The sequence below is a fragment of the Nicotiana tomentosiformis genome, chromosome 7 (genome assembly GCF_000390325.3).
Source record: "Nicotiana tomentosiformis chromosome 7, ASM39032v3, whole genome shotgun sequence".
Classification (NCBI taxonomy): domain Eukaryota; kingdom Viridiplantae; phylum Streptophyta; class Magnoliopsida; order Solanales; family Solanaceae; genus Nicotiana; species Nicotiana tomentosiformis.
The window spans coordinates 36,724,865-36,744,382 of NC_090818.1; the positions used below are offsets into that span (position 1 = coordinate 36,724,865).

The window sequence follows — 19,518 nt, forward strand, 5'->3', positions numbered from 1 at the left end:
ATCCGGACATACAATTAAGTCCAAAATCACCATACGAAACTATCAGAACCATCAAAACTCTATTCCGGAGTTGTCTACACAAAAGTCAAATTTCTTCCAACTCTTCCAACTTAAACTTCCAACCTTGAGACTAAGTGTCCCAATTCATCCGAAACATACCCGAAACCAGACCAACCACCCCGACAAGTCACATAACTACAAATGAACATAGAAGAGATAATAAATAGGGAAAAGGGGCTACAATACACAAATCGACCGTCCAGGTCATTACATAGTCTCTTCGATTGATGCCACAAAGTTACCCTATGTGATTAGGTACTGTAGCAAAAAATAATACTGACTTTTCATAAGGGTAGTATATTTTGATAGTTGTGTATTCATCAAACGTCTATGCACTGTACCTTATCAAAGTAGTAAATCTATACATAAAAGAATATAACCTATTGCTAACCTATTGAATATATTATATCCACATGACAAGATGGCTTTTACTATTTTACTGAAAGTAACCTAGACATCTTGGTCTTCTACAGTACTAAAAAATGAAGTATATGCACGTGCAAGTTATGTAGTCAAAACCGAGTTGTTCCAAGGAGAGATCACTAATGGTTCTTCTTTCCTGCGAGAATTGGCTGAATTTGCAACCTCCTACTGAAAGCCTCATTAAACAGAAACCGAGTTTGGAAAGCTGAAATTATTGGAAGCCAAGCCAATGAAGATATAGGTGCAAAAAGAACAACACCCATTCCATAGTCATAAGCCCGAGCAAACACCCGAGTGAAGTGCCATAATCCAGTACCTTCAATCTTGGGTCTCACTGCTTGCCCAACCTGAGGAAAAAACAACCATTTATGCAATAAAAAGATTTAAACGAGAAAACAATCGGACAAGCAGAAAGTAGTACAACATCAAGGCTTTTAGGAAGAACATATACCAATATGAAGCCCCAACCAGTTGGTAGAAAAGCTAGACAGCAGACAATCAAGTCTTTCACGGACAGATGACATATGATTGAGAGGGTAATAGTAGTAGCTACAACTCCTAGGAAAATAAAAGCTTTAAACAGCCGGAAAGTTAACTGATGGTTTGCACTTAAAACCCGCCTTCCAATATTCAGCACCTGTGTCATGTTGGAGAATTCATTAAAAAAGTGAACAATGTTAACAAGAAATTAGATACTAGTCAAAACAATGTGAAGAAAGAAGCTTACCTTGACCAAGAGGAAAATAAAAGCAATGACAACCCATGAGAGCACATAGACTAGGAAATTTTTATGGGAGCCGGATATGTCTAGGTGATACACCAGTCCATACTGGTAAAGGAAAAATCTTAGTGAAAGGAGAATCTCAATTAACCGAGAAAATAACCCTGCATGACGAAGATGAGCTTGTTCGTCATTCCACCAAGACTGCCAACTTTTGTCTTGTTGTATCCCTATACCACCTTGCTGATTGATCCACTTGTTCCAATCTTTCCAGTCATCCATTATCTTGCCCCAGTCAAATCCAGAAGGATTAAACAGAAACGGCGCAAACAACCAAGTCAATGACATGAACCATATAGCATAAGTTGTTAAAACATATGCCATGTTGCTCTCGTATGATCGCCTATACAAATCATAAACAATTAATAGAAGCAGAAGTTCAAATCCTTTTATAAAGTGACTCCGAGAGTAAAGTCTATAGTTTTCGGTGAAGCTCGCATGAAAAACCACTACTTTACGACCAGTGGGTCTATACTTGGCACCCCCATGAAGAATTGTTCTGCCATAATAGTGAGATTTTGTTCCGTAGGAAAAAGTAAAGAAAACAGCAGCCAGTTGCAATTGCATGAGAACAAAATCTTTAAGGGCATTAAGATACCCTCGCTCAAGTCCCAACTCTATCACCATTGGTAACCCCGTTAAAAGTCCAAGCTGGATAAATGACTGAGAAGCTAGAGCTGTTTCCAGTGATTTTATGTTTTGCAATTTCGCCTCAATGAGAAGGGCTCTTTGTAGACCACTTAATACCAGGTATAGCTGCCCGTAGAGAAACACATATATCGTAATCACTGATAGCTGCAAAGTTTTGATAACAGGGATTAAAAGAGACATAGAAATCAGCATAGCCAAGTGTATCTCAGGAGACCAAGAGAATATGGAAGCTGAAACGCTTGAATTATTTATAAGAATTACCACTGTAAATTTCTTGATTAAGCAAATAAGGTACTCCCTTGGACTCAGAAAATATCACATAGTCTAACCTACACAGTTAATCAGAGTAAAATGTTTGAATTGATTATTCTATGAGTTTAATAGAAATAATTATTAGAAATACGAAGTAGTTGATTAAGAAGATGTTAGTTTCACGTGTTAAAGCGAACAAGAGTCCAGTTTTCTGTTAAGGACAGAAGGAAAATAGGTCAAGTATTGGATGGAATAATAATAAAATTGCAGCAGTTAAACCAACTCTTCACCGATGCAAAGACTTTACAGAGAACGTCAGAAGTGTCGAATCAGACCACGGTTCCAAGTCGCATACTAATGCTTAGTAAGAAAGTCTAGTACTTAGAGACAGTAAAAAAGGATAAACTCCAAGTTTGACTAAAAACTACTGAGTACTAAGTATTAATAAAGTTGCAAGTGAAGTAATGGTTTATGTTAATTTCACTTGTTGGAGTAAGAAAGAGGTCGCCTTTTTCAAGGACCAAAACAGAAAGCAGGTAAAGCATTTCCGGATGGAGGAAGAGAGAATTGCATCAGTTAAGCCATTTTGATCCCTCACCACGCAAAGATTTTATTAAAAAAGGTTGCAAGTGTGACGAAGCAGGTCGAGTTTCCAAGAAGCTCATTCATGACGTACTAAACAAATTTCATGTTCAAAGACAGCAAAAAGAAGATAAATTACAGGATGTAACATAGTTACCAGGCTGTTGAAGTAGAAGCCAACGGTTGTAAAATAACAAGAGAGCATTCGGAAGAAGTCAAATCTATGACCAAGGCGGTATATATCACGGCTGATTGTTTGTTCGCTGTTTCCATTGGCAACTTTAGCTTCAAACTTTGAAATCTGGTTAAGGCCTACATCACGGCCTTTTCCGACTTGCATGTACTCAAGATACGTGACATATCCCCGTCTCAGAGTTGTGTTAAATCCTACATTACATCAGAGAGTCAAGTGCTTGCTAATCTGTACAACTCTATGATGTTCAAATAAACAATTTGCATTAAGTGGAAAACCTGCAAAAACGTCTTCGCTCAAGTTGATTGTTTTGGATGCTTTGCTAATGCCACCTCTTGTCAAATGAAATACTCGGTCAAACAAATCCGGGTGACCATAATGGAACCTGACCCTGAAATTTTCGATGGAAAAGAAAGTAAAAAATAATATATATAAATTTTTTTTAAAAAAAAGAGAGACAGTTGCTGTAAGCAAACTGAATATATTCTTGTTTTCCTTTATGCAGAGAACAAGAAAAACACAATGTGACTTTTGGAAAGGAATATAGAACTGATCTTTTATCCCCAAAGATTATTTCCTTATTAATCTTTTGATTATTATAACATAAAAGTAAGCATGTATAAAATAGGCCGTAAATTACCTGAGTGGATTAGCCAGAAGCCTCTGGCCAATGGTAACAAAACTGGTCTCTTGATAGGACATAAACCAAGCTAAAGAAGAAACACTGCAATCAGAGAAGTGGATGGAAGCTTCTTTAGCATTTAATTCAAAAATTTCTCTTCTTTATTCTTATTTTCTTTTAATATCTATTATCCTCTTTTTAGAGTTAACTCGTTCTGCGTAACAGGCATTAATATTCTCGTTGACAATGTAGTTGATGCAGGAATTCCCAATCCACATGTATAGCTAAAAACAAATGGCACTGGATTCAAATAGCCAACTATGGTAATTCAACTTAGTAAAGTTCAGAACTCAAACTTTAACCCTAACCCAAGAACAATGTGTAAAACTGGCTATCTCCATATTGGAGATTAACAATGAAAAATGAACTCCAGATAACATTCTTACCCCTAACCAAAGCTGGCTATTATACAACAACAACCCAGTGTAATCCCACAAGCGGGGTCTGGGGAGGGTAGGATGCACGCAGCCTTACCCCTACCCTGGAAGGGCAGAGATATTATTTCCGATAGACACTCGGCTAAAGAAAAGATGGAAAAATTGTATAATCAGGTCATTGTAATCATAATTCTCAGATGCTGACCTCCCTGTAAATATGTGCTCTCTCATGCCAAGTACCGTAGGATGCCGCCGACCATGGTCTTTCAGGAACTCTTGCAAGATATTTCGTACTTTCAAAGCTTCTTCTAAATAGCTATCCTGTAAGAACAAACTATTAGAACACATATATGAGATTATTCTTTTTTCTTTTTCCATAAAATGAAGGCTGATGAATACCTGGTTCATGTCAATGGTTTGGAGAGCTTCACCACGTGTGAAAATTATGGAATGATTTTGATTTTCCGGTTTCCCCTCTCCAATATTTGGTGGGCCAGGAAGCTTTATGCGGTATACTTCCTATAACAGTTGACAAACAATTGTAAGGATAAGATACACTATTAACAGACAATGTTCATTCTGATTAATTAAGGTACCTTATTCACCTCAAATAGAAGTACCTACATCAGAAGAATTTGAAACTAAAAGGCCTAACCAAGTGAAGAAAAGGACAGACTAGGGATATTCACCCTAAGAATAATAACATAGGGAAAAAGAAAAATTTCTTATTGTTTTTCTAATTAGGAATATTCACCCTAACACATTAGAGTATATATCCTTCACAAGTTTCCAGACTTCAAATCTATTAAACAACTTAATAGACTAGAACGATCAAATTAAAATTGTCTTATGCAAGTCCAAAAGTATCACAAGTAAAAGTAAAACTGGAAGGAGGTGATATAATCTCATCCTTTTCTGACATATTAACTACATATACTCTTTTGATAAAAGCCAACTATTAACTTTGAGACTCTTCAACTAACACCAGCAATACAGCATGCAGGAAATCACTTGTCCTTGACCCTAGTAAAATGCCACAGAATATGGATACAAAGATATACAAATTCCATTAATGATCATGAAAACCCGGGGATAACAAATTATTTCCTATCCGACAAGCATGGTGGAATTACACTTTCTTGAAGCGATGTTTCTATTTAATATATTCAACTGCTGAGATATTTCTTTTTCATACCTGGTCAAAACCGTTAACAGCTTTAACTAGAATAGATGAATAAACTTTTCGCGGCTTGTCTGCCGTAATTTCTTCTTTCTCCTCAACATAAGCAACACGCAAGGAAGGGTACCTTTAATTACCCAAAAAAAGGAAGGAAAGGGTACCTTTCAGCAATACATCCACAAAATAACATTTCTAAATTGCTTAAAAACTTCTATTCAAGTACAATAATGTCCAGAATGAAGTTTCATCGAAAAAAAGCACCTTATCATCAAATCAAGTATGTCTTTGGCCTGAGGGTCGCCAGAGTTCTTCTGTGATCCATATATTTGACAAGACACAACATGTGTAAATTTCATGTCTGCTAAGGCTTCAAGTTGAGCTGATAATGTATCATTTTTCTTCTCAATTGCATCATAACCTTGGAGGATATCTGGGGAAAGATAGAAAATGCAAACAACGTCCTCTTTAGTCAAATATGGGGATGGGGTGAAAAGCAAAACATCTGAATTGTTGTTTTGACAAACCATCATCCTCAGCCATGTCAAGAAAAGCTTGCAACTTCAGCGCTTTCCTGTAATACATCATTCCTCGGACTGTTTTGTTGAAAGAAAGAAAACAGAATAAAGAACATCTCTAGTAAGAACAGAGTTTAGATTTACACTTTTTATGGAAATCACATTTAAATGAAAGATTATTCCACCTGTTCTGCTTAGAGTTTGCCCTCGGAAAGAAGCCCAATTTCGTTCTTCTTCCTCGAGTTCATCATTAGATTCATCTGATCTTTCCCTTTCCATGCGCTCCAAAAAGTTTTCCCATTCATCTGACAATATATAATTAAAATTAAGATTTAATGAATCACAATTGGACCTTAACTTATGAGATGGAAAGAGCTCTCTCTCCCTCTCTCTCCCAATCTCTAAAGTCACAGATAAGTTTTGTGGTAGCAACCTGGAAATATGTTTTTCAAATAGAAAAGGATAGCGACCCCTTGTTTTGTTGAATTGAGCTCCTTCTTTGAAAATTTAACTTCCTCCATGTAGTGTGGAGTTAAAACACTGTGAGATAAACAAGTTTCATAAGTTGATATATTGATGAAATCTGTTTACAAGAATAGTGAGACTCTCATCTTAAACTGTTGTGCTTGACAAGTTCAATTGATTTGTCAGCTTTAGGTGAAACAGGAAGAATTGAGACAGCATTTTGATATCCGAGAAATTCCCTAGGGCCAGTGGCATGGTTTGAAACTCGGTGGATAATGGGCCCATCCTCTACCCTTCTCCACTTAAATATCAGGATTTTATCTGCAACAAGGTTTGAACCTGTGATGTGCACCTAATCCACACATCACACGATGCGCTTTTGTATACATATTTATATTAGTTTTATAACCATCTCTTTATTTTGAAGAAAGATCTTTTGGTCCTTAACGAATTTTTGATCTCTAGTGGACCTTGATCATCTAGCAGAGAAGAAAGAACAGATGGAACTTGCAGTTCCCAAAAAATCCTTCCACTTTTCTACAGAAACAAAGGATTAAACATCTACTCAGATTCTATGAACAGCTGGGGAATTGAATAACCAAAAAGGTGTCAGAAACATGAGAAAGGAAAAGGTCCCAAAGAACCAATATTTCTTTACGCTGTTGAATATCTTTTTGATCAATCACAATGCGATATTTCAAATTTCTCATTACTAACAGAATCCAAATATCTTTAATGACAAGATCCTTTATACTACCTGAACTAGATCTTGTGCAATTATATTGAATGTTTGACTGATAAACTTGGTTTTTTGACGAAAAGGTTGGTCCTTGTTTACTATCGAAATTTTGTCCAACCAAAGCATTCTCTATATGTTTTTTCCAAAAATCTTATTTGATTGGGTTCTTCTCCCAACTAACGAGGAGATCTTGGTGGCATGTCCAAGAATGAAATTGAACATAGTTTTTGCAAAGAAATAGCACACTCGTTTCTCGAGAATTGATGAGAAACATGCTCAATATCATTTGATTGAATAGCTGAACCAGATACTTGTTGTTTGAAGAAAAAAAAACCTTCCACTACGATTATTTCCTTTCACAAAAAGCAGACATGAGATAAGAAATTTAAAGTTACGCTAAGAGTTCAAAGTGACAAAAATATTAAGCAAATGTGATGAAATCTGACCTGAATGATAACATGTTCCGCACCTTTGGGGCATTAGGCATGTTCATAAACAGAGAAGTGGCGAAAAAGGAAATCCGCCTGCGAGCCTCCAAGTTGGTAGGTATACCCAGTGCTTTATCTTCTACAGTAAGCAGTAAACGGAACCGCTTGACCTACCATTGAAATTAAACAAGTCGCCATAAACGCAATGGGTTTGTGTAGCTATGCATATGTTTTTAGTTAGAGGGAAGTTCGTGGATGAAAAAAAGATGAACCTTTCAGATATAAGAACTTGCATATACAAGAGTAAGAGAAAGATAAGTAGTAAAGTGAGTTGCAGCACCTTTTCCATTAAAGAACCACTATCTGGCAATGGAAAATGGATTGAATGCTTAGATGCAAACAGTGGTGGTTCAATCCAACTGAAAAGTTCAGCGACCTCTTCCCCACTTTGCAGGTGAGCATAAAGTAACTCCATTGTTCTACAACCATGCAGGATGATTAGACACACAACAAATATAAGAATCTTATGACTTGAAATTCTTCAGCCATCTAACCTTGATCCATTTAACATCAAATCACTTATTACGAGCTCAAAGATATCTTGAAGTGCCAATACGACTTTGTTATGGTGGCTTTCATTTCCCTCAATCTTGATATACCGATTTGCGTCAATATGGAAATCGTGAGTGGGACAAATGAAGAAATTGGTAATAGTAAAGGAGCAAAAGGTTGATGTTTGCGTGCAAATTTACCAGAAGCTCAAGCAATGTAATACACTTAGCACTTAGAACCGGTAATTCACTCATCTTCAAGTCCTTGAGAAGTGTTGATCTTTGAATACATTCCTCAATCTCATCTAATATACCAGAAATGACCCTGAAAAGTGGACAACCATGCCATGAATTGGGACTCTAAAATAGAGTAAAAATGCAGAAAGTGTTGTCCGCAGTATTGGTATCAATATTAAATTGCATTTGAAATAATATAGTCTGTACAACCTTCTCTCAAGGTCACCAACAACAAGAATTTCGAGGATGTATTTCAGTGATTCATAACACTCTGTCACAACCATGTACATGTACGTGTCCTTCTTTATTGTTCTTAAAAGCACTTCATCCTTTCCCTCAAAGTCTCGTGCAATACTTAGTGCTTTCGAAAGCTACCAAAAGACGGAGAACAAGTCAAAACAATAATGAATAACATGCAAGCTAATGTAAAATTAGACAAAGCTCCAAGCTTAACATGGTACCTTATCTGCTAAAAGAAAAACAGGCCAACAAACTCGACCAGAGAATAATTCTGAAAATACAGGCATTTTCATCAAATCCATCTCCCTGTTGTCAGTTATTACAGAGTTCTTAGCTTTTTAGTAAAGAACATCATGTCCACATAAGCTAGAAAGAAATAATTCTTTTTTTTTTTAATCGGGATAGAGCTAGAGAGAAATAATTAACCTGTCACTTATCACGTCCTCCTCCCGGAAGCTATTGATGATTTGGTTCCATACAAGAACAAACTTTACAACATTGTTCTTTTCCCTTTCTGAAAAGTGAAAGTTCTGCCAAACGGAACTCCAAAGGGATGAGATAGAGAATTTTAAAGAATTGGAAAGTAAACTTAAAAAACCAATTGTAAAAACCTTTTGGAACGTCAGAGGGATGAGCCAATTCTTTAGAATGTTTCCAGTATCTTTTGCTTGGGGTGGGACAAGACGAGCATTGAAAGCATCAGGTAACGTGTGAAATCTACTTCTCAGCATTCCTAGCGTCCGAATCTGTGGTGAACAAAAGATATGAGAGTATCCATATAACGGTTTAAAATTAACTAAAAATAACTCACCTCACCAAGATGGTGGAGGATTCCATACACTCCGCCAAAGATGGAACAGTAAACAGAATACCAGATTTGTGCATCCATGAAATATACCTGAAACAACAACAAATTCAGCACAGAAGAGATTTATGTAAACAAAAGAAAATGAAGCTTCAGAAAGATACGATGAAATCTTAATAGACCTTACAAGTACAATTGGAGCCCATATAGCAGCTATTGCTCCAGCATTGCTCTTGACTAAATTGGAAGAAATCATTCAGAGGATTTACAATCTACACTCTTCAGCTACTTAAGAAGATAAAAGGTTAGACATTACCTTTAGGGAAAAGCTCGTGCCAGTCATAATTTTTCACCCCGATTGCCATGATCTGTCTTGTAGGTGATATAAGTGGTTTTATCTGGATATTTCATGAAAAGTTAACATGAGCTTGTGGGAAAAGATTTCTACACAGGTTAATTGAAAAGATGTTTCTTCCCAAGTCTTTCAGAGCAGACAAATAAACATATCCTGTTGAATGTTAAAGAATTTCTCTACAAGTCAAGGACTTGGGATTTGCACATAATTTTAACGTTAGTTGGTAACATCATTGTAAAGAAGGGATATCAATTTTTGCATCTGATAGTATGCTGTTCAATTGCAACTTTCAGAAAATCAAATTGTAAGGCCCTATTTGCTATAACATAAGATGTTTCCGACAGAAAATATATTCCTTGGGAATAGTTCCACTAGAGAAAATCATTTCCCACGTCAATTTCAGTGTCTCATTGGATACAAAAGTTGATAAATGTGATAGTGGAGGAGGGTGGGCGTTGAACATGGGCTGGAGGCATCGGGTGATATTTTAAGATCAGTAAGGAGCACAAATAATGTTTTACAAGTTGTTAGCAACAAAGTATATGGATCAGGAATCAAGGAGTTGGACTAGAAACTGACTTATGCAAAATGACGTAAATCATTTACCTTTATTTGGTGAAAATATTTTCCTTAATAGTTTTAGAAATGAATAACTTTATCAAAGGAAGGATTATTCTTAAAAACATTATACATCATACCAAGAAGAGGTAAAGCAATTATTGCAGGATAGCGCAGTAATGTTATTCAACTCATTGTTCAGATAAAGAGTGTCGAAAACTCAGATGATATTGACCATGTGTTCTTTTAGAAAATACAGCACAACTACAACTACTATGCCTCATCCCAAGCTAGTTGGGGTCGGTTGTATGAATCCTCATTATCATAAATGCTCTGTTTTGGTCCATAATATTTCAGTACACTATACTTCAGGATTATCTAACACTAGAGGTTCTCTAATATACTCTAGTAGTTATATCTCTATTATAATAAGAGTCATCTAATAAGCACTAGTCTTCTAGACAGACAACACTAACATACTAAAAACTTTGGGTAGACAATATATAAGAAACTCATAAACATTCATAAAATAAACTTATTTTCTGATTCACTGCTCATGCATTAAAAAAAAGGGACATGTCAATGATCTAATTAGTAATACTAGCTTGTAAGCCAAAAATAAGGCTTAGAACCACTCACCTCAAACGCGTAGCTAAATATGAATTTGCTTATTAACAAGAGCATCCAAAAAATGGTATACCTAAAACCAGAAATAAGGCTTAATGAGGAACCCATCAAGAGAATACTTAAAATAATAAAAAAGGCTCAGAGTAGGTACATAGGATATACTTTAGAAGGGAGACTTGGCTTTCTTGCATTCCTCGGCCAACATATAGCTTAGGCTGCATTTTGAATACAAAAACTCAACACTGACATATAATGAATAAGAAACACATACCATTAAGTAAGATGAAAAAGCACTTTGCTTTGTCAGAACTCTTTTAGGTCATAGAATTATAGGTCAGACCAACATGATATTGACTTTACTCTCAAAATACTAAATATGAAGTTCAAGAAAGAAACACCTTATTCATGCAAATCCTGTTTGCAAATCTCATGATAGGATTAAGATTTGGTCAACATAAGATGAGATGACTGGATATTTTTTATCGTTACTTCTATTTTATTCTTCAAATTTCTTTTGCAGTCTGGTGATTTATCTGCTCAAATAGTTGGCAATTGATATGCAGTTAAGCTCAGATATCTTGTAGATTCCAGAAAACATTCATGAATTAGTCCTAAGCAGGCTGAAAAATCAAAAGAAGCTGTAGCAGGACAAACGATAATAAACAGTATGTATTGCAACCCTAAAATATTTAGAATCTTTGACTGCATTGCTCCAACACATTTGTGCAGGCTAGGATCAGGACACTGAAGGTTTACCTGAGTCCACCAGGATAAGAACATGCATATCCGGTAATTGGAGGTCTCGATATACTTTCCAACCACAGGCACAAAAAATAGAACCATGTCAATTGCATTGGTCATCAAGTAGAATGCAACTGCAACCATATAGGAAGAATAGCACCACTCTCCAAGCCAACTCCCACTTTGAGTTGAATAACAAGTATATTTTCTACGAGAACTAGCATAATATATGGGAAGAATGATGGTCCACATCATAGCAACAACCACCCTCAGCACATGTTTCAGAGTTTGATTGGGGTCCACTGTACATCGAGCTTTCCATGTAAAGATGATATCAAGAATAGCTGCAAGAATGAGAATCTTCACTCGTTTTGTCTTAATTTATGATAGGCAGGTAGACAATAAAATAAATCAAATAAGAAAAGCAGTAGACAATAAAAGAGACCTAGTGGTCCTAGCCAAAATATTTGCTCACCAATATACATAGGCGCTTGGAGATGACATTCTGATGCTTAAGACCAAAACTAACTATACATGGAAGAGTGACCATTGCAATTTTGGAGAACTAAAATAGTCATGAAAGATTATTTAACAGTGAACTGGGAGGAAACATTTTATTCAGGAAGAAAAGGAAACCGTATTTTCAAGATAATTTAAATCTTGGACAAGATAATTGCTCTTCATAAGAACCACCAAACAGGTTGTTGTACTCAAATAAAAACTCATGGGGAAGCAGCTTACAAAAGTAGACATCTTTAAGAGACATTAGCATTTAAAGAGATTATGGTATGAAACTAAGTCTTTCTTATAGCCATTGAAGTAATACCTTCATAGACAATATCCCACATTCATTAGTTACCAGTCTAAAGCACACAATCACACACAATCACACTCTATTAGCTATAGAGTAATGCCCTTCAAAAAAAAACTATCAGTTCCCAGAGAATCCCACTTATTGACAAAAGAGTGCCCGTTCTAATAATAAAAGTTCAAAGATATTTGAAAAATAAGAAAAAAGTAACTTCACTGGGTGCCAACATGCTGATATGGAAAGTTTAGGCGCGTCCTGAGATCTCTACTTATGAGGTAGTCAAAATGCCATAATGCAATCACTTCTGTCCTAAAATAGTTCTGTACCTTACGGGAACCACTTATATTCAAGTAGATATTTACAATCTTACCTTTGTTTTAGACTCACTATATTGTGTTTCTAGCACTTCTTAGATTAAACTCTAATAGATTTCTCCAAATCATGTCATACCATTTACAAGTTTAATAACCGCTGATGTGATAAAGATACTCATAACATCCTCGAGTACTGTTGCATCAAAGACTTGTAGAGGAGAATCCAAATCGTGAGATGCCATAATTATCATTGCCTAAAAGAAAACAGGCAAGAAAGGAAGAAAAAGAAAAGGAATTTAGTAACCCGGCAAGAATGTATACTTAAGCTATTGTTAATATCTTCTCTTTCCAAACACACCTGAAGTGATAGGATAAAAAAGCTCCACATTCTGTCAAAGCTTCTGAAAATCTGCCAAAATGAGCGGATTTCTACAAAACTCATCTTCCCCAGCCACTTTGGTTCCCGCACCTCATCCACTAGGATCTGAAGATCACAAAATGAAACTGTAATTCTGAAATTTCAGTATCTTAAACATTGGAAAAAACAACTGATTTGCACATGATTAGTCCTGGTGTTGCAACAAAGCTCAACATTTCATTGTAAAAGGCGGACAAGTAAGTTGTAGAGAGCAAATTACTTGTGTCCCCACTAATACAGAGAATCTTTAAAGCTAATATGTCACCATGCTCAAACACATAACAAACAGGAATACCACACATTGATATACAGAAGGCTGTATCATTGAAGGAGAAAAGCAAATTTATCCCTTCCCATAGACTTTAGGCAGTCGAAAGGTTTTAAGCCCAAGTATTTCTTGATTCAGCAGAAAGGGTAAAGTGGTAACGAAACAAATACGAGATACATTAAGATAAAACGCAAACTTGCATTATCAATGAAACGACAGGCCACTTTCTTCTGTCTACATACATTATTTGGTATAATTTGAAATGTCTAAAGTGTATCTTACCCCCATTTCTTCATCTTCATTAGCATCCTTTTTGTTGCCTTCTTGGTTGGCAACAGAGGCCTTTTCTTTTCGAACTTTGAGATTACTTGGAGATCCTATACAAAAGAAATCATGGTCCAGGCGCATGGGCCAACCTATTTGAAAACAATCTGGAGACCTGGAAAGGCGAAGCAACCAGCGCATCATATAAACTTCCTGGCATATATTTAGGAGTCCCTCAACTGAAATATAGGATTGGCATAGAGAGAGAGTTAGCTCTACCAAAAGAACTCATTCAGATCATCATAGTTCCTCCATGTCGAGTGATCAGCTGTTCCATTTCTGCTTTTCATTGCTTCCTTAAGTGTTTCACAGATAAGGTTAGAAACTGAAATTGCAGAGATCAAAGGTAAATGCATGTCCAAACTTTAAAGTACCTTATATATGACATCATACACTGGAGACACTACGTTGTTCAGAAAAGATTCTGAATTTCCCTGGTAAGCTGGCATGAGTTTTTCTCCAGTTGTCATGCTTACAGCACCAATTAGCATGCTGTGCAACTCATATGCCATCTGCAAGAGAGAATATATTTGTTGTATTTCAATCTCCAAATGAATGTTGAAGCTTAAATCATGAATCAGGACTGCAGATGCAAAAACATATAATGGTGAAACTCTATTCTTCTGTATCAAGGATCAATGTAGATCCATCACTTTTGTAGCTTAAGTCTGGCAGATGGCTGATCATGTCCGCCTAACTCATCATAGTAAGTGACAAAATATCACTGACCATGAGCACGGGGCCAAATTTAGCATCGAACTTTATAGTGATAAAGATCAAACAAAACAAAACCCACAACAGATGCTTCTACGAGCGCTTCTCTTTTGTTTACTAATACCAAGAAAGTAAAGAATCAATTCTCAAACAAGACTGAGAATAAGAGGGAGGATAGTGTAAATGTTTTCTTTTCACACTTTGCCACCAACATTTTCTTGGCGTGCAATTTTGCAGTAAAACATTGCAAGAAAACACTTACCATCCATTTCCAAACTATTTTCACCTCCACCTATTCTTATTTCTAACCAAATTTAGATAAATAGCTGAATTATAGCTATGTCTCATCTATTCATCAAATTTCCAGAACCTCATCTCTAGCTTAAGAAATTAATTAGACATCCCTTCTCCTAAAAATCAGGTCAATGATGGAGCAACAAGCAGTTAGACCGTCCTAAATTATTTCTTTTCTTTCTTTGCGGCACTGTACACTTTTTGTAGGGTTAGTCTTCAAACTAATAAAAGAACTTAGGCATTAAACTTCACTAAGTCAAAAAGGACATGGACTGATTATAGAAAATTCACTGGATGAAATATCCTTGAATACTTGCTTATTTCCTTTCTTTAGATCTTTTAGAATCTGTTTTAAGTTTAGTATTGGAAGATACAGTAATTTACATCAATAAGAAGAAAGGTTAATGTCATTAGCCCATTATGCGGTTATTTCTGTGAAAGTTTTAATCAAGATCTTTCTTGTAAGGCAAACGCGCACTAACCTAACAGCACAGCATGCGGAAAAATCGCTCACCTTATGAAGGTTGCTTTAAAGAGGAAAATAGAACCAACAACATAAATTATCTAAATTTTATTTGAACCTCTGAAGACAGCTTGTATTAAATATTGGTATATGGTAATAATTCAGAGTAAAACTACTTTCCCTGCAAGTCAATTCTTATATGGAGTCACTTTTACAGAAATGGTATAAAGTGTCAGCTTACATGGTGAAATATGTAACACAGGCATTCTGGCATAAATCTTAAATTAGCAGCCTCTCCCCATATCAGAAGATAAAGACCTATATACAGAAGTTTGTATTGCTGAGCCTCCTGTTTCAAATATGGAACCCTGAACAGTGACGAGATAACGAAAAAGCTGTTAGAGAGTGAAGTGAAGTAAGAAGAGAAATAACAACTTCCACTAAGCAGCAGGAATTTGAATTCTATGGTTCTGTCACAGACTATCTTACCTAATATTGCTTTTTCGTCCCAAAAATTTGCACCAATCTGTATAATTTTTAAAAAACTTCTTCATCAGCTCATCAACGGCAACATCCCCTAGCTAATACCAGGAAAGCAAGCATAACATAGCTGATTAAATTGACACCTTAACTAGAAAGAGCCAGGTAATACTTGTACTGCACCTTGGGTACTAATACTTGCTTCTGAGTCTGCCGAACATGCGCATTAGCAAGTAATAAAATTAAATGCTCTCTCTGATTGGCTACATTTCCTTCCTGACAAGAGAAAGGTGATTTTAATTATTGATGCCATAGACAGGGAGGATAAAATGCTTAAATTGAGAAGTGCGTAGGAACTGATTTTTCCAGCTTTGATAACCTTGATACAAACAAAATGTACAAAGAAGAAATGGTGATTGAACAGAGAATTTATGAACTGAAATGCAATAGAGAGGTTAATACTTGAAATCCAAAGCAAAACTGGAGCCAATTGAACAAATCCAGGTTGGTTGTGTGTTTTCGACAATCTTCCAGGAAAGGCAAACCACGAACATCACGAACTGCTGCAACCGCAACTTTAATCTGTGGAATATTAAGCTCATTATTATAGCTGTCACACAAAAGGAAAGAAGACAAAATTGCCCAATAGATAGGCTTTTTTCACCTAACATGGGAAAAAAGGGGAAGCAATTGCTACACTCAAAACCATTTAGCCAGTTAAACTCATATAATTATCTATACATACCTCAGGGAGTTGCATGATTGCATGATGAATTCCTCCTTGATCAAGAGGAAGAATGTTATACGACACAAAGAGTTCAGATTTGGCATCACGACTCTCACTCCCAGCTAGAGCCTAATAAGAAGACACATAGAAGGTTCTATTAGCATGCAACCAAGATTGAGCTAACCAAAGTAATAAGAGAAGGAAATCACATAAACAAAACCTGAACACCTGCTGCTCTGGAAACTGTATCCGATACTTCAAACAACACTGAAGCAATGGCACGTGCTTTAGTCAGCCTTTCTCTGTGCAAGTAGAGAACATGATACGGTGATTCTACGGACATTAGCGCTCTTGGTGCCAAAGATAAACCCTGATAGAGTGGAATCATTACCTATTTTCTAGATGACTCTCTGCACCATATTTGATGATGTAGTCTTTATACTCACGATAAGCACGTCTAAGTTCACGTAAATCAGTCTTTTCCTTCCTTTTCCTGAGAGTAACTTCTTCATCCTATAGTTCATAGAATTAGACAACATGACAATTCAATAGCATGGATCTAGATAGAAATAAAGTACCGGGAAACTATTACAAAAGCTATTAACTCTGCTCAAACAGTTGAAGATGGTAGGTCCGGAATGAAATGAAATGGTGCTAAATGTAGACTTGAAAGTTCATATTGCAAGTTACAAACAAAGAACTGAAGCAAATTTTGAGATTGGCATTTCAAGGTCTGGTATGGACTATAAAAGAGGACTTGGTCCAATAGTTTCTGCTTTAGAACAAAAAAGTGAAGTTTCTGTTTAGAAATTCAAATGCAGATTATGAGTATAAACTACCAATCTTAGATTTTCCAGAATACGTTTTTCTTTTCTCCTCTGAAAGCTTTTTACTAGTTCAAGTCACTAATGACGTTAAAGATGACAGGGAATCCTGCAGCTCTATTTCAATACAGCTATATTTACATTCAGATTGAGTAACTGTCCTTTCTGAAGATAGATTGTACCTGTTCAAGCCGTTGAAGAAGAGCAGTTTTAAACTGCCGTACTCCTCGACCATTCGAATTCCTGTCCAAGTTATGCGCTACTTCAAAAGCATGAAAACGACCTGCTTAAGAAATCTGGATTAATCACTTATCACTGAAAAGAAAATAAGTAACATTAACAAAAAGAAGAAGGAAAGAATGAAATGAAAATAATTAACTATATTTGTTTCGGCACGTTCATTTCCTCTGTACATTATGGTTGTATGGATGAAAAAAAGAACTTTTAACGCACACACTACTCTTCAATTTTTCATTTCTCAAATTTTTATCCCTAAGATAAAAACTAGAAAAGCAAATACTGTTTTTGATGTGCATAATTTCAGTAATATAAAAATGTTTCTTACCACAATGTAGTTCAAAGAACCTCCTTGGTGCAGGAAAGAAAAATACATGGTTGAAGGGAGAATCACAGACAGTTAGAAGAACCATTAGACAGCTATTTTCCAGATGAGTTGAAATTCTCCAATTTTGACTAAGTTTATGGTCAAACGGGATAACAAAAAGTGGTGGACATATTATCTAAGAAAAATGTATTGGTAAAGTTGAATTGGAAAATGAATCTAACTTGTTGCTACTTGAATTTTTTCGAACACACACTATGCACTTGTAATCCTAATTGAATTTTGTGCACCGACTAATTTTTTTTAAACTATAAGTATTAAGCCCGATAGTAACATGGAAAATAGTTCATGCGTTCGAGCCGTGGAAACAATCAGTAATGCTACCAGACTGCCCTTTTAGTAATATGGAAAATAGTAGAAATAACCTATTATTAACTAGTTATTTCCCACGTGCAGAGACCTGGGATCGATTCTCTCACCAGCAGCCTCCTCAGTTAGAGTGAGCTTGCCTAGTACGGTTTATGATTTGCGAGCTATTGCACAGTGAATAAGTTACCCAGTGCGCACCTGAAGGGTAGCGGCGGCTGGTTTCCTGGGAATTTTCCAAAAAAAAGAATTGCATTGATAGTGCAAAAACTACTAACTTGCTAGTGTATATAACTTAAATCTAATTCTAAAACGACCTCTCCGAGTTCATTGAATTATCAACCCATGACTGAAAAGAATAACACACTGCCATTTTTTAAAACTATAACAGCAAAACAAGCAATCACAGAGGAAGAATTAGATAAAGCCTTACAAAGATAAGCCACACGAGGCTCCTCTGACTCAATAAGATTAGCTACTCGAAGAAATCTTTGAATTTCTGAAATCAAAGTCACTGGCAATTTCTCACTGTCAAAGGGCTCAGGCACATGATCTCGCCCGAAAGTGATTGATCTAGTGAAGGGTCTTTCATTGCTTGTAGTATAACCTCTTCTGCTGGTACTAGCAGCAGTAGAAGAAGTACTTTCTTGAATGGGTTCTGCAAGTACAATTTCTGCCATTTTGTGGAAAGCCAAGAAACATTTGGGAATGCAAAGGAGAAATAATGCATGAGTTTGAGAGTATAAAAATAGGATCTTGAGTGTATATACATGTTGTTTGGTTTGGTATCAACAAAGTGTGATTTTGCTTTTTGGTTGCTTTTGGGAATGTGATCTTTTTCACTTTTGCTTTTGATGCTGTATTGTGTTGTGTTTTCTGTATCTTTTGGACTGTGGAAATCAAAAAAGGAAGTTGAATCAACTTCTTGGCGGGTATTTTAATGTTAAAAAAAGCTAACAAATGGGACCCAACAAACCCATTGTTCACTTGGTTAAGGCATGACATAACATAACATAAAGAGACCATTCAGTTTTTTACAAGAAACTTAACCCTAGGTTTTCGTAATTAGGTTAAGATAAACTCACCTTTGTTTAGTTTTTATAATGTCTCTCTTTGTCAAGTCAACTTTTAGGCAAATTTATTAGTATACATAGTTGAAAACTACATAGAGAAGAAACGTCACGACTCATCCCTTTGTACGAACTTGTAGAATGTTGGGGGCTTTAATTTAACTTACACTGCAAGATTATGAAACATAAAGGAACTTTGCAGTTTTCCAAAAACTAGGATGATCCTTTGCATTCTGAGGTTGGTCTAGCCCCGTCAATAAAAATGAGCAAACACCAATTGTTAAGTAAATTATTTTCATACGCTTAAGCTTTGATGGACAAAGCTATTCGATACTGATAGAAGGTGACAAATACTTACTAAAGTAATCGAGATGCTTATAAACTGATCGAGACACAATTGTAATATTATTTTTTTGGCAAGAACACCACCGTAATATCCTT

At 35.9% G+C, this 19,518-nt stretch overlaps 1 protein-coding gene across 4 annotated transcripts; it reads right to left on the reverse strand.

The window, feature by feature from the left end:
* Positions 1–321: 321 nt before the first annotated feature.
* LOC104113635 (putative callose synthase 8) lies at positions 322–19,001 on the reverse strand. Of its 4 annotated transcripts, none has more exons than XM_009623859.4 (41): positions 18,441–18,992; positions 17,262–17,362; positions 16,647–16,768; positions 16,476–16,557; positions 16,274–16,384; positions 15,991–16,110; positions 15,712–15,804; positions 15,538–15,629; positions 15,290–15,416; positions 13,952–14,089; positions 13,797–13,873; positions 13,536–13,692; positions 12,926–13,051; positions 12,704–12,821; positions 11,458–11,786; positions 10,864–10,916; positions 10,714–10,774; positions 9,478–9,559; positions 9,344–9,398; positions 9,173–9,254; positions 8,968–9,102; positions 8,783–8,886; positions 8,578–8,662; positions 8,327–8,487; positions 8,081–8,204; positions 7,883–7,977; positions 7,669–7,807; positions 7,347–7,498; positions 6,130–6,236; positions 5,882–6,001; positions 5,706–5,774; positions 5,443–5,611; positions 5,197–5,308; positions 4,401–4,520; positions 4,207–4,322; positions 3,583–3,666; positions 3,221–3,333; positions 2,907–3,136; positions 1,211–2,059; positions 935–1,120; positions 322–830 (listed from the first exon to the last, which is right to left on the reverse strand). In XM_009623859.4, exons 1-41 carry the CDS (start codon positions 18,685–18,687, stop codon positions 603–605), a joined length of 5,871 nt encoding a protein of 1,956 aa, XP_009622154.1. In that variant the 5' UTR covers positions 18,688–18,992; the 3' UTR covers positions 322–602. The 4 variants fall into 4 exon arrangements, with proteins under 4 accessions (XP_009622154.1, XP_009622152.1, XP_070037554.1 ...); XM_009623857.4 differs by having other exon boundaries at positions 9,168–9,254; positions 9,349–9,398; positions 18,441–18,990; XM_009623860.4 differs by lacking the exons at positions 322–830; positions 935–1,120 and adding an exon at positions 2,177–2,244 and having other exon boundaries at positions 1,930–2,059; positions 9,168–9,254; positions 9,349–9,398; positions 18,441–19,001.
* Positions 19,002–19,518: the final 517 nt, after the last annotated feature.

Bases quoted from the DNA above. Each gene is read 5' to 3' on its own strand.
- LOC104113635 (XM_009623859.4), bottom strand. From the start codon at position 18,687: ATGGCAGAAATTGTACTTGCAGAACCCATTCAAGAAAGTACTTCTTCT. The intron at 15,630-15,711 runs GTGCAGTACAAG...TCCTGGTATTAG, and splicing joins AGCAAGTATTAGTACCCAAG to CTAGGGGATGTTGCCGTTGA. The intron at 2,060-2,906 runs GTAACTATGTTA...AAAACTTTGCAG, and splicing joins GCTTCTACTTCAACAGCCTG to CTATCAGTGATTACGATATA.